Source organism: Salvelinus alpinus, chromosome 16 (assembly GCF_045679555.1).
Source record: "Salvelinus alpinus chromosome 16, SLU_Salpinus.1, whole genome shotgun sequence".
NCBI lineage: Eukaryota > Metazoa > Chordata > Actinopteri > Salmoniformes > Salmonidae > Salvelinus > Salvelinus alpinus.
Genome location: NC_092101.1, coordinates 15,108,088 through 15,123,655, shown reverse-complemented (window position 1 = coordinate 15,123,655; position 15,568 = coordinate 15,108,088). Strand labels below are relative to the sequence as shown.

General features: G+C 40.3%; 1 protein-coding gene across 2 annotated transcripts; it reads right to left on the bottom strand.

Moving 5' to 3' along the window:
- Nucleotides 1-32: 32 nt before the first annotated feature.
- On the bottom strand, nucleotides 33-9,578 carry LOC139540923 (cystinosin-like). Of its 2 annotated transcripts, none has more exons than XM_071344997.1 (11): nucleotides 7,976-8,052; nucleotides 7,692-7,764; nucleotides 7,514-7,592; nucleotides 7,329-7,416; nucleotides 6,961-7,064; nucleotides 6,709-6,846; nucleotides 6,503-6,602; nucleotides 6,189-6,308; nucleotides 5,770-5,940; nucleotides 5,509-5,626; nucleotides 33-2,515 (listed from the first exon to the last, which is right to left on the bottom strand). In XM_071344997.1, the coding sequence occupies exons 2-11, from the start codon at nucleotides 7,750-7,752 to the stop codon at nucleotides 2,373-2,375; spliced, it is 1,122 nt and encodes a 373-aa protein (XP_071201098.1). In that variant the 5' UTR covers nucleotides 7,753-7,764; nucleotides 7,976-8,052; the 3' UTR covers nucleotides 33-2,372. The 2 variants fall into 2 exon arrangements, with proteins under 2 accessions (XP_071201098.1, XP_071201097.1); XM_071344996.1 differs by lacking the exon at nucleotides 7,976-8,052 and adding an exon at nucleotides 9,414-9,578 and having other exon boundaries at nucleotides 1,744-2,515.
- Nucleotides 9,579-15,568: the final 5,990 nt, after the last annotated feature.

Here is a 15,568-nt window from a genome sequence, read left to right as displayed (position 1 = left end):
CAATGTAAGCATAATGAAACATCACATTTTAATTAAGTTGAAAATATTTTATTAGTTTTACAATAAAGCATAATGTTTTCTGTCTATTTCAAAATAGCAATTATCTTTCAAATATATATATATAAAAAAAGTATTGTATTGCAAAAAGTGAGCCATTGCTTTGACAGTTTTTCAAGTTCAAGGCCTATACTAGTCAGTAAAAAACAAAAACTACAGTTCCTCCCTTAGTGGTATCAAACCATAATTTACTCACAATTTATGGAACACAATGAAATCCCTATTATCCTACAATCATTTGAAAGTTATTTTTAAGCAAAGGCCCTGGAGGCATACTTGCAAACAGAAAAAGTTTAAAAACGGGCCTTTGCTTAAAAAGTAAGTTTCTCAAAATGTGCATTGGCGAATTAAAATCGTTGATGTAGTTGCACGTGATCAAACGCTACACGTTAGCTGTTCCCATTACATAACCTGACACATTTAGCCCTATGCTAACCTGAGCAGGTGGCAGTGATTATTTCCTGTAACAAATTCTGCATCAGCCTATCAACGTTACCAACCAATGGCATTTCTTAAAATAGGTCAAAATGGCCACCAAATGATATTTTAATAATCGCACAGCACTAACATCTATGTAATATAGTTTATAGAAGTGATGATTATTTATGTAGCAGTGCCAGTAGCCCGTGTCTGTCTGCAAGAGGGACTCCAACAAGAAGCTCCTCATTAAATGTATGCGTAATCTTCATTCACAAGGTTTTGGCTACACTTCTCCTCAACACACTAAAAAGTAATTCTGCATTTCAAAAGGGGGGAAATAAACTCATGAGATTCAAACCCTTGCCACAATCTGCAACAATTGCGTGGAGTTGGCACTCTACACAGAGAGCTATTTGACCAGTCAGTCAAACACACGTGATCTAGTTGCTTTGATTATCAGAACGTGTCGTTGGACTTTTGTTAAGGACACTTTCATGAAAAAGTGTTGGATCAGGTCCAACTACGTCAACGATTTTAATTGACCGATACAGCATTTGAACCAGATATGATCACGGGCCAGCTGTGCAAGTTAGCGCAAGGCTAAGGTTGCGTTTCAAACTCGTAAAAGAAATACCCTCCACCACTTGTGCACGTAAAAAAAAAATTGTACATTTTTTTAACCTTTATTTAACTTGGGGGAATCCCCGAAGCCATCTTTGCCGTCGGTCCAAATGATTAGCCAAGCAAGGGAAGTTGGCAACGTAAGCCCTTCTGCCCTCGCTTTTGATCGACTTTGCGAGTGTACAATTATGTTCACTCCAGGGCTTGAAAAGCACCATACTCAATTCGCGATGATTGTACATTCACTAAGAAAAGTCAGCCAAAACTTAAAACCAACATTATATGGAGAAGTCTACATACAAGTGTAATTAGAAATAAATGTAAATAAGTTAGAAATTGTGCTACTAATGCACATGACGGCTCAAACACTTATCATAAAAGTCATTATGTTTTTGTTTGGTTGGCTTCTGGAAACGTTTGCTTGCGCATATAACTTTCTTGACATCACACTTATACATTGTAATTTTCGATTTACCGGATATAGTAGGATGGCTAACATTCACTGTCTGCGGAGGCGTTGTCTTCTAGCCAAGATATGAAATGCAATCATAATTGACTGTAGAGCATAAGGCACACGCAACAGTTCCATGATGACTAAAAACACAACAGTGGGATGAACGAGTGACACACTTCCAGGCAAGAGCAGTCCATTAAAAATTTATTAATTCTTCCCTTGCCCTGCAAGTGTCAACTCATCAGACCTAATAAAACGTCATCAGAAGTGTCCAATTAATTTGAGGGCTGAGGGTGTGTCTTTTAAGTGTTTGGAATGCAGACTAAATCTGACAGGTTATCTGAAGGGAACATCTAACATTAATGCCGCGTTCAAAACAACTGGGACCTGGAAAATCTGAGACTTCCAAGCGTTCAAGACAACTGCGAACTGGGGGGGTACTATTTACGACTGGGAAAATGTATTTTGAGCAGTCTTCCAACTCGGAATTCCAAGTCGGGAACTCTAGCCTCTTTCTACAGCTTTGACTTTCCGAACTGTAGATAGATCACTGATGTCATGATTCAACCTCATTCCCCCAACCCCCAGAGTTCCCAGTTGTCTTGAAAGCACCAATAGTGTTTGATCACGTGCAACTACACCAACGATTTTAATTGGCTGACGCATTTTGAGACGGAGAAAGTATGGCCCCCCTGTGTCTAAATAGCTTCCCATTCAATGACTGGGAACACTGCATAGAAGAAAGCCCTTATATTAGTCCTTCAGTAAATCATTTGGACTCAGTCTCACTGGCAGAGGTAAAGAGTAAAAGGTAATTAGCCTATTCCTGGTCACGCACAAACTCATAATGTCGTTTATGTCTGTACAGACAGTAATGCTGAATGATGAACACCACATCAAAGAATATGGAGAACAAGCCAAGTCCTGCCTTTGTGGGGTCCCCAAAGATGAGCTTCCATTCATCTAGGAAACAATAGAAAAACTCATGAAACCCTGAGTAGACCATCAATTAATTCAGCAAGTGATGTAAACAATTCTGTTTAAAATCGATGGAATTAATCTGAAAAAACATGGACATGAAAAGGAAATCCTGTATTATGAATATTGTGACACTGTCGTGTTAATGTGCAGGAATAATTGTAAAAAAAAAAGTAATACATACATACACATATATATATAAAAAACATGAAAAGATATCTATACCTTACCAGTCAAACGTTTGGACACACCTACTCATTGAAGGATTTCTTTATTTTTACTATTTTCTACATTGTAGAATAATAGTGAAGACATCAAAACTATGAAATAATACATATGGAATCATGTAACCAAAAAAAGTGTTTGAGATTCTTCAAAGTATCCACCCTTTGCATTTGACAGCTTTGCACACTCTGGCATTATCTTAACCAGCTTTTTTAATTTAATTTTTTAATAAAACGTAACCTTTATTTAACTAGGCAAGTCAGTTAAGAACAAATTCTTATTTACAATGACGGCCTACACCGGCCAAATTCGAACGATGCTGCGCCAATTGTGCACCACCCTATGGGACTCCCAATCAGGGCCGGTTGTGATACAGCCTGGAATTGAACGAGGTAGTCACCTGGAATGCATTAACAGGTGTGCCTTGTTAAAGGTTAATTTGTGGAATTTCTTTCCTTTTTAATGAGTTTGAGCCAATCAGTTGTGTTGTGACAAGGTAGGGTGGTATACAGAAGATAGCCCTATTTGGTAAAAGACCAAGTCCATATTATGGCAAGAACAGCTCAAATAAGCAAAGAGAAATGACAGTCCATCATTACTTAAGACATGAAGGTCAGTAAATACCAAAAATTTCAAGAACTTTTAAAGTTTCTTCAACTGCAGTTGCAAAAACCATCAAGCGCTATGATGAAACTGGCTCTTATGAGGACCGCCACAGGAAAGGAAGACCCAGAGTTCTCTCCGCTACAGAAGTTCATAAGAGTTACCAGCCTCAGAAAATGCAGCCCAAAAAAAGTAACAGACACATCTCACAAACTGTTCAGAGGAGACTGCGTGAATCAGGCCTTCATGGTTGAATTGCTGAAAAGAAACCACTACTAAAGGACACCAATAAGAAGAAGAGACTTGCTTGGGCCAAGAAACACGAGCAATGTACATTAGATCGGTGGAAATCTGTCCTTTGGTCTGATGAGTCCAAATTTGAGATTTTTGGTTCCAACCATCTTGTCTGTGAGAGGCAGAGTAGGTGAAAGGATGATCTCCGCATGTGTAGTTCCCACCATGAAGCATGGAGGCGTTGTGATGGTGTGGGGGTGCTTTGCTGGTGACACTGTCTGTGATTGCTTTAGAATTCAAGGCACACTTAACCAGCATGACTACGACAGCATTCTGCAGCGATACACCATCCCATCTGGTTTGCGCTTAGTGGGACTATCATTTGTTTTTCAACAGGACAATGACCCAACACACCTCCGGACTGTGTCAGGGCTTTTTGACCAAGAAGGAGAGTGATGGTGCTGCATCAGATGACCTGGCCTCAACCCAATTGAGATGGTTTGGTATGAGTTGGACCGCAGAGTGAAGGAAAAGCAGCCAACAAGTGCTCAGCATTTATGGGAACTCCTTCAAGACTGTTGGAAAAGCATTCCTCATGAAGCTGGATGAGAGAATGCCAAGAGTGTGCTAAGCTGTCAAAGGCAAAGGGTGGCTACTTTGAACAATCTAAAATGTATTTAGAATTACTTATTAAAAATAAAAACAGATATACCTTTTTACATAGTTATTCAGACACTTTGCTGAGACTCAATTGAGCTCAGGTGCATCCTATTTCCATTCTTCATCCTTAATATGTTTATACTTGATTTGAATTTACCACAGGTGCATCCTATTTCCATTGATTGGACATGATTTGGAAAGGCACACACACACAAACCTCTCTATATAAGGTCCCACAGTTGACAGTGCATGTCAGAGCAAAAACCAAGCCATTAGGTCGAAGGAATTGTCTGTAGAGGCATCTGGTCTGATGAAACCAAGACTGAACTCTTTGGCCTGAATGCCAAGTGTCACGTCTGGAGGAAACCAGGAAGCGCTCATCACCTGCCCAATACTATCCCTACGGTGAAGCATGGTGGTGGCAGCATCATGCTGTGGGGATGTTTTTCAGCGGAAGGGACTGGGAGACTAGTCAGGATCGAGGGAAAGATGAACGGAGCAAACCTGCTCCAGCGCGCTCAGGACATCAGACTGGGTCGAAGGTTCACCTTCCAACAGGACAACGACCCTAAGCACACAGCCAAGACCTCGCAGGAGTGGCTTCGGGACAAGTTTCTGAGTGTCCTTGAGTGGCCCAGCCAGAGCCCGGACTTGAACCCGATCGAACATCTCTGGAGACCTGAAAATAGCTGTGCAGCGATGCTCCACATCCAACCTGACAGAGCATGAGAGCATCTGCAGAGAAGAATGGGAGAAACTCCCCAAATACAGGTGTGCCAAGTTTGTAGCGTCATACCCAAGAAGACTCAAGGTTGTAATCAACGCCAAAGGTGCTTCAACAAAGTACTGAGTAAAGGGTCTGAATATTTATGTAAATGTGATATTTCGGTTTGAATAATTAATACATTAGCAAAAATTTCTTAACCTGTTTTTGATTTTTCATTATGGGGTATTGTGTGTAGATTGATGTGGGGAAAAAAACTGATTTAATCCATTTTAGAAGAAGGCTGTAACGTAACAAAATGTGGAACGTGTAGGGATCTTAATACATTCCAAATGCACTGTATACACACACAATGAATGATTTATAAATGACAAACAATGAATGACTACAATAAAAATGTTAAATGCCCACAACTGAAGACACGTTTTGAATTGTTGAGACTGTCCTGTAAATATTTTCACTGACTAATTATTGCCTGTTCTACTGAGGCATGTGCACATTAGTGTACTGTGGGAAGCGTGGGCAGCCTTACCGTTGTTATACGACTGAAGGAACATCTGAACGAGACTGAAGCTGCCTCCTGTGAAGTCCAGCAACACATTGCCAATGCTCCACCCCTCTGTGCTTTGTCTTTTGTAGTTCATGTAGACCTGAGGAGACACAGAGTGTGTGATCATGAAAATCAATAACATCATACCTTTCCAAGTGAGGCGCAACAACATCTACTGTAACAAATGCTAATTGCATAAGCGAAAACCATTCAATATGCAGTAAAATATTGTGAAATCCATACCTGTGGGATGTATTTGACGAGGGTGACACCTAGCTTGATGTAAGAGAAATAGTAGAGATATTCCAGCCAGGTGATCTTACTGGCCACAGCAACAAAGAGGGTGACCAGGGCAAACGTCCAACCAATCACCAGAAGGCCAATAGCAATCTTGGACACCTTCTGCCCTCCTCTCTGCAACACAGGAACACAGTAATCACTTTCACAATGCTTTTAACTGTCAATGTTTCTTTGAGGCCTTGACAAAAATGATTTCCTTCCTTCCAAAAAAAAAAAAATGCTCAAAGGATCAGATGAATATCTGTCTTTCCCAACAATCAAAACATAAGCTAATCATTATTTAGCCAGCCAACATCTGTCTCCTGTTTATAACCAAGGGGGACATTTAGGAAGTCACTGAAGACTGGTCTATTGTTACTCACTTCATAGATGGCACACTGAAAGACATATACAAGAGTCAGCACAACTGCATGGAGACTGAAGAACACATCGTTGGCATCCACTGGGTTTACACCATTTGGATTTATCTTCAAAAACTCTTCCTGTAAATAAAAAACACACTGCTATATAACCATGTGGAGTAAATACTGAGTCAATAGGACCATAAACTATCCAGCGCAAATTCCCATTGGTATCAATGCATGACTGACAACATTTGCAGAGCTGTGTGTGCAGATCTCAAGTCAAGATTCGTCCCAATTTGTTACACCATTTGTGATGGCATGCAAACGATTACCTTCATGTACGGAACCCAGAAGAGGCCTACATTGAAGACACTGTAGGCAATGAATCCTGTCAAGTTGAGTGCCAGAAAATCAAAGTTCAGCCCCACCACACTGTCAAACAGACAAAGTTAGTCAGAAACCATATCCAAAAGTCCTTTAGATCTAAATCCTGTGATGCAGAGGATTTGGAAAAAAGTCCAAGTGTCAGAGGCACTACCTTTTTCTTCTCCAGTTCTCATATACTTGAGGGTAGAATGATATAGACCATGCTAGGAAGTAAATCCAACCAATTACTTGGTTAATGATATCAACAATGTTGCTTCTAATGACCAAGAAACGGATTCGGGTCTTATGGCTGCAAAACATAAATGACAGACATTTAGTACATTATGTTGGTTTAAAAATCAGTCTGAAAGTGAGAAATGTTCATGGAGTTGAAATTCACTGACAGAAACCCTGTACAGCTCACCTTGCAATGCCAGTGTTGTTGCTGTATAAATAGGCTGTCACCTGACCCACATGTTCTGCATGAACCTCAAAAGTGCTTGATGTGGCGTTTGCAAGCAACTCTACCTGGAGATCAGAAATACAGAACATATAACGTCGGAAACACTGCACTTAAATAATCAAATATATAAAAAGTCACTGTAAACAATTGTTACATTTAGACATAATATGCATTTATGCCTACAACGTAAGTGCTAGTATTTATTTTACACAGTGGCCACTGTAGGTCATTTAAATATGATAGATGCAGATATCAAAGTGCATTAATAATCAATTACATGGTTATTGGTTCTTGCTCTTCAGTTAGTTTGAATTAAACAACATGCATACCTGTTGAGGCAGTTGAAGTATTGAGCTAACATTTGCAGAGGAGTCGGTGAAGTTAAAAATAATGAGTGTTGAGACATTCTGAGGAGTGCTACACAAAAAAAGAAATGTCAAATACTGCATCTCAACAAATATATATAATACTGATAAAAACTGGTAGTAGATAACCAGCTTATAAGCATAGTTACCTAGGCGTTATGGTGATATTAACTGAACCTTTCTCCTCCAGATTTACAGTGGCTGGAGCAGATAGGGATACACTCCCATCTGTTGAAGGAATATGACATTTCAGTATTCAAATAGGGGATGTTTAAATGGAAAGATATTAAATCCGAGCTTATGTTGGTTGGACAAGGGCAAACTCACCACATGTAATGACCGTACAGAGTGTTATGAACAAGAATAACAGAAAGTTGTTATCTGTCATCTCGAGGGATAGCTGAACTCAAAAGTGCAAAAGAAGAAGAGATGACAGATTTGTATGAGGCACAAACAATCTTCATTAGGCAACATATGCCTCCATACAAATCCATAATTACAACATAAATGTGCCATATATATCACGGTAAAAAAGCTTCGTCTTAACAACAATAGTTAGCTAGTTCAACACAGTATCTAACTAATCCTGAAATCAACTAATTATACACTACCGCAGCTGAGCAGTCCTTTGTTTTCCTCGGTTTCCGTGAGTTTGCGCCAATGTAAGGTCATATGACTTGGCTCGTCTGTAGGCTATGACGCGTTGTCTAGGGTGCGTTCAAGACTTTCAATGTTGTGGGATGTTTGACACGCGCAGTTAAAGCAATCCTAAAGAGGGTGTTCTACTAAACTGACATATGGAATTGTTTTAAGATGGCCATACCAAGGATCATTTAGCTATTCGATTTGGAATTTTAGGACCTCCAAATAATTTGATGAAACATAGAATTTTGCCTTACTGGTTTAAGTCCATATAAACACATTGAATAACAGATTCATACATGGAAAAACAGACAGCCTAAAAATAAATCAAACAGAAGTTTGTTTTAAAGTGTCTGTCGTATATATGAGAGATGTTAAAAAGATCAGGAAATTATTCAAATTAGATTTTCATCCATTTGTAACCCCTTTTTTTGGTGGTGCACTAAACTACTTCCATATATACTTCCTTAGGTTTTTGTTACTTGTACCGAGCCAGGGTCAGTGTTATGGACGGGCCCTAGGGGGCCTGGCCCGCCCAACCGCACCACCTTGCCCGTCCACATAAAATATTTCAATATTGATAATTAATTTGACCGAGACACTCGCAGAACAAAAGATCTCAGTTAAAGCATCCGAGCGAGCGAAACAGCACCCCTCTGTCTCAGTATGTGTAGACCATACATCTGATATTGTCTGGACAAAAGGAGAATCGCATTTCATACTTTTTCTGGCCACACAGCATCGGCTACATAGCAAGATAGAGGGATGCTGTTTCGCTTGCTAGTTTCAGCAGAGAGGATGATGTGAAGCGAGAGGGCTCAATCTCACCAAAATCTGTCCTGAAAAGCCAAATGCGTTTGTGGGCATAATGCAGACCTAAGCTTGTCGCCCGAATTCCTGTCTTTGGGACAACGACTTGCATTATTAGGGCATAAACATGAGCATTTTGTCATTATATAAGCCTAGAGATCTCTGGTTTCAGCCACTTGCAAATAAGAAAGGAAATTTAGCGGGTACACTTTGCACTTTTCAGATGCTGGCTTCCCCTAAAGTAAATAGTTTTCTCCAAAATTATAAGATTACTCCTGTCTAAATAAAGTCATTCAAAATACTTTACCAGAGAGCTTGACTTAGCTGTGGATTGTTTCATAGGCCTATGCCTATTTGGGAAGCCCAGTAATTTGGGTAGCGTGTGTGGCAAAAGACCTAGCTGATTATCAAGTTGCGGCTGGCCGCTGTCTGTCGCCAATTCTTGCACATTCATTGTTTCATTGTGTGAATTGTTTGCCCTTTGTTAATTTGATAAATTCCCCATTACATATGTAACCAGTAGGTCTAGTAAATGTACCGTTAATCCCCGTCATTTGGTTACATTAATTTCTGTTAATGCATGAATTAGGCATTTACCGTTGTCATTCTTGAAGTGGAGATATTGTTTGCAGAGTTGGGTTTGTCATGCTCCTTCTTCACCACACTCTCTGTGTGGGTGGACCTACAATGACTCTGCACATTCACACTGCTACTGACAAACACACACTCGCTGCTGCCATAATTCATTAATTGAATATAGTGTTTCATATTATCATTCGATAGTGCTATATTGTTAATTACAATTATTAGTAGTATTTATCCTGCTACTTCAGTCCCTTTACATAATTTTTTTAACTACATTAACTCTAGAGAACAATCCATTTCCTTCACTTATTTGATGTACTTCTTACAAATGGACAATCTAAGTACTACAACAGATAAAATATGCACACAGCTGATAGTTTTCACCCTCTACCCCTAAAAAGAGGTTTACCAGTCAGCCAACTTCATAGACTGCGTCGTGTCGGTGACACAAAAATATAAACAAAACATGTAAAGTGTTCACCATGGTTCGTGAGCTGAAAAATAATCCCAGAAATGTTCCATACGCACAAAAAGCTTAATTCCTCAAATGTTGTGCACAAAAGTGTTTACGTCACTGTTACACAACACAATGCCACAGATTTGATGTCTTAAGTTGAGGGAGTGTGCAGTCATGTGAAACCCATATAGTAGAACCTAATTAATTAATTTTGTTATGTACCCTAGCAAGAAAACCAAAAATGTCACTCAAACAGAAGGGGGAAGTAACAAAGTCAATGACAACAACCAAAACAGGTGGGGTTTAAGGAGGGGTTCTGAAATACACTCATGGGGGAGTCCACTGAAAGTTGACTACAAAAACTGGAACCTGAAAGTCACCCACCATTAGCGCCCACTAAATTTGCCCAAGGACAGTCAAACAAAATAAAAACCAACACCAAACTTAAAGACAGAAACAAAACAAAAAGTGGAGCAAAACAAAATCAGATTAAGGAATGTTTGTCTAGAGAAAGAAATAATAAATAATCTTTTTTTTAAATAGGGCGCACCAACTATAGGTGTTGACCCTCCACATCTCTCAAGACAACTGAAACACTGGGCAACCCACTCTTAAATAGCACCTGTGTCACGTTCCTGACCTTATTTCCTTTGTTTAGTCTTTGTTTAGTTGGTCAGGACGTGAGCTGGGTGGGTGTAGTCTATGTTATGTGTTTTGTTGTTTAGGTTTGTCTAATTGGCCTGATATGGTTCTCAATCAGAGGCAGGTGTTTTACGTTGTCTCTGATTGGGAAGCATATTAAGGTAGCCTGTTTGCACTGTTGGTTTGTGGGTGATTGTTTTCTGTCTTTGTGTTCTGCACCAGATAGTACTGTTTTCGGTTTTCACATTTATTGTTTTTGTAGCTTGTAGTGTTCACGTTATTATTCTTTATTAAACATGTTGAACACTAGCCGCGCTGCGTTTTGGTCCTCTCCTTCATCCCAGGAAGAAAGCCGTTACAACCTGGGCCAGCACAGGTGAAACACCTTCCACCTAACGAGACGGCAACCAGCACAGGTGTAACACATACTGACTAACGAGATGACACCACTCGGTACGCCCTATGTGCTAACGAGCTATATATGCTAAAGTCCAACATCAAAACATAAATGGAAAACCAAAACCTGTAACAATTTCAAATGATTGATTTCCTTATATGAACTGTAACTCAGTAAAATCGATGAAAGTGTTTTTGTTTTTGTCTCCCGGGTGGCGCAGTGGTCTAGGGCACTGCATCGCAGTGCTAGCTGCGCCACCAGAGTCTCTGGGTTCGCGCCCAGGCTAGGCTGGGTTCGCGCCCAGGCTCTGTCGCAGCCGGCCGCAACCGGGAGATCCGTGGGGCGACGCACAATTGGCATAGCGTCGTCCGGGTTAGGGAGGGTTTGTCGTCCGGGTTAGGGAGGGTTTGGCCGGTAGGGAGGGTTTGGCCGGTAGGGATATCCTTGTCTCAGTATGTAAAAATGTAATAAAATGTATGCACTCTACTGTAAGTCGCTCTGGATAAGAGCGTCTGCTCTTGGCCGGTAGGGATATCCTTGTCTCAGTATGTAAAAAATGTAATAAAATGTATGCACTCTACTGTAAGTCGCTCTGGATAAGAGCGTCTGCTAAATGACTAAAATGTAAATGTAAAATGTTCAGAATACCTCTTGTAGCACCATAAGAACTTTATATGCCCTCAGCCTTCTAGGACCTATGAGATAAAGTCATGTATAACTTGCACAACTAAAGGAGTTATTTATATATTACAGTGTTTTTGCAATAAGATTTATATCGGAAAAACATCTTGCGCCTTGAAACTACGCATTGGAGAACATAAATCCACTATCAGACATCAAGATATCACCTCGGCAGTTGAGAGACTTGCATTGCGTCAGGATCTAAAAAGTGAATCCACCACCAAATTACTCCAAAGAGAAGCCATGTGGATACATACATTAAATTCTGTATCTCCATATGGTTTATTTTAAAGGAAGAACTCCCACAGTGGAGGTGTCATGAAAGTCCCCTTGTCACCTTGTCCAAGAGAGACCTACATGGTTATCAAAACTTCATGCCAGGGTAAGCTTACATGAAACACAGCCCTTATTTTAAGTGTTTCTAAAATCGTCTATGGGAAAAATGAACGGTGAAAAAACGATTGGAACCATTTCCCTGTTCGACAGCTAGGTTTTATGGGTATTATGACTCATACTATGATACTTTATATAAGAACACAGTCCATATCAGATTTTGCATATTGTTTATGAGTCAGTCCCACATATTTATGAACGGCTGAGCCTGATGTTCTTTATGGTAAGCTACGGTGCATTCGGGGAAAGTATTCAGACCCCTTGACTTTTTCCGTATTTGTTACAGCCTTATTCTAAAATGGATTAAAGAAAAACATTTCCTCATCAATCTACATACAATACCCCATAATGACAAAGCGAAAACAGGTTTTTAGAAATTCATTAAAAATAAAAAACAGAAATACCCGATTTACATAAGTATTCAGACCCTTTGCTATGAGACACGAAATTGTGTTCAGGTGCATCCTGTTCCCATTGATTATCCTTGAGATGTTTCTACAACTTGATTGGAGTCCCCCTGTGTTAAATTCAATTGATTGGACATGATTTGGAAAGTCACAAAACTGTCTATATAAGTCCTACATTTGGCAGTGCATGTCAGAGCAAAAACCAAGCCATGAGATCGAAGGAATTGTCCGTAGAGCTCTGAGACAGGATTGTGACGAGGCACAGATCTGGGGAAGGGTACGAAAAAATGTCAGTAGCATTGAAGTTCCCCAAGAACATAGTGGCCACCAACATTCTCAAATGGAAAAAGTTTGGAACTGCCTAGACTCTTCCTAGTGCTGGCCACCTGGCCAAACTGAGCATTCCGTGGAGAAGGGCCTTGGTCAGGGAGGTGACCAAAAACCCGATGGTCACTCTGAAAGAGCTCCAGAGTTCCTCCGTGGAGATGGGAGAACCTTCCAGAAGGACAACCATCTCTGCAGCACTACACCAAGCAGGCCTTTATGGTAGAGTGGCCAGACAAAATCTAATCCTCAGTAAAAGGTACACGACAGCCCGCTTGGAGTTTGCCAAAAGGCACCTAAAGACTCTCAGACCATGAGAAACAAGATTTTCTGCTCTGATGAAACCAAGATGGAACTCTTTGGCCTGAATGCCAAAAGTCTGGAGGAAACCTGGCACAATCCCTACGGTGAAGCATGGTGGCTGCAGCATCATGCTGTTGGAATGTTTTTCAGCGGCAGGGACTGGGAAACAAGTCAGGATGGAAGGAAAGAGGAACGGAGAAAAGTACCGAGAGATCCTTGATGAAAACCTGCTCCAGAGCGCTCAGGACCTCAGACTGGGGCAAAGGTTCACCTTCCAATAGAACAACGCAGAAGTGGCTTCGGGACAAGTCTCTGAATGTACATGAAGGGCCCAGCCAGAGCCCGGACTTGAACCCGATCGAACATCTCTGGAGAGACCTTGAGAGGATCTTGAGAGGATCTGCAAAGAAGAATGGGAGAAACTCCCCAAATACAGATGTGCCAAGATTGTAGCGTCATAACCAAGCGTCAAAAGCGTCACAACAAAGTACTGAGTAAAGGGTCTGATGACTTGTGTAAATGTACAATACCAGTCAAAAGTATGGACACACCTACTCATTCAAGGGTTTTTCTTTATTTGTACTGTTTTCTACATTGTAGAATAATAGTGAAGACATCACAATTATGAAATAACACAAATGGAATCATGTAGTAATTAAAAAAGTGTTAAACAAATCAAAATATATTTTAGATTTTAGATTCTTCACAGTAGCCACCCTTTGCCATGATGACAGCGTTGCACACTCTTAGCATTCTCTCAACCAGCTTCATGAGGAATGTTTTTCCAACAGTCTTGAAGGAGCTCCTACATATGCTGAGCACTTACTGGCTGCTTTTCCTTCACTCTGCGGTCCAACTCATCCCAAACCATTTCAATTGGGTTGAGGTCGTTGATTGTGGAGGCCAGGTCATCTGATACTGCACCTCATTACTCTCCTTCTTGGTCAAATAGCTCTTACACCGTCTGGAGTTGTGTTTTGGGTCATTGCCCTGTTGAAAAACAAATGTTAGCCCCACTAAGCACAAACCAGATGGGATGGCGTATCTCTGCAGAATGCGGTCATAGCCATGCTTGTTAAGTGTGCCTTGCATTCTAAATAAATCACTGACAGTGTCACCAGCAAAGCACCATCACATCAAATCAAATTGTATTGGTCACATACACATGGTTGGCAGATGTTATTGCGAGTGTAGTGAAATGCTCCACCTCCATACTTCACTGTGGGAACCACATATGCAGAGATCATCCGTTCACCCGCTCTGCGTCTCACAAAGACACGGCGGTTGGAACCAAAAATCTCAAAAATTGGACTCATCAGACCAAAGGAAGAAACTTTGAAAGTTCTTGAAATGTTCCATATTGACTGACCTTCATGTCTAAAGTAATGATGGACTGTCATGTCTCTTTCCTTATTTGAGCTGTTCTTGCCATAATATGGACTTGGTCTTTTACCAAATAAGGCAATATTCTGTATACTACCCCTACCTTGTCACAACGCAACTGATTGGCTCAAATGCATTAAAAAGGGGGGGATTAAAAAAGGGGATTAAAAAATCCACAAATGTACTTTTAACAAGGCACACCTGTTAATTGAATTGCATTCTAGGTGACTAACTCATGAAGCTGGTTGAGAGAATGCCAAGAGTGTACAAAGCTGTCATCAAGGCAAAGGGTGGCTACATTGAAGAATCTCAAATATAAAATATATTTTGATTTGTTTAACACTTTTTTGGTTACTGCATGATTCCATATGTGTTATTATAGTTTTGACTTCTTCACTATTATTCTACAATGTAGATAATTGTCAAAATAACGGAAAACCCTGGAATGAGTAGGTGTGTCCAAACTTTTGACTGGTACTGTAAATTTCTATTTTTTTATATAAATGTGCAAAAATGTCTAAAAACCTGTTTTTGCTTTGTCATTATGGGGTATTGTGTGTAAAAACAATTTAATCAATTTTAGAAAAAGGCTGTAATGTAACAAAATGCGGAAAAAGTCAATGGGTCTGAATACTTTTCGAATGCACTGTATCTCATAAATTGATATTGTGTATCCAAGTGAGCAGACACCTAAGTCAAGTTATTCATGAATTTCCCTGCGTGCCAGCTCCCTTACCCTATAATTCTGTATTTCTTTGTAACTAACTTGTATTCAGGTAGACCAGAAAAGCCACATCCCTGATTGGCAGATGAGTGGCAACCCTGATTAGAAGCACCTGCAGCTCATCGGTTGTCCCCTACAAATGCTGTTTTGAATTAAAAGAGAATTGTACAAATAGAGAAAAAGTTGGTGAAGGAACAGCTGTGCTGGAATGTGAACAATATGGGTGCTACTTCGAGAACACAAACTCTCACATCTTTTACAGCAAAGTGATAGGGAGTCCGGGGGATGACTGGAGGAGCAATAGCGGAAGCGGAAGTATTGTGTGATTCTCTTGGCACAAGTACAGTTGGTAAGAATGAGTGGACAATGGTGAAGCAAAGTGGAGTGAAAAGGGCTAAAGTTGGAAATGAACTGCAGTTCATGGTAGGAGTGTGATTCACGAGCAAGGACGTTTTT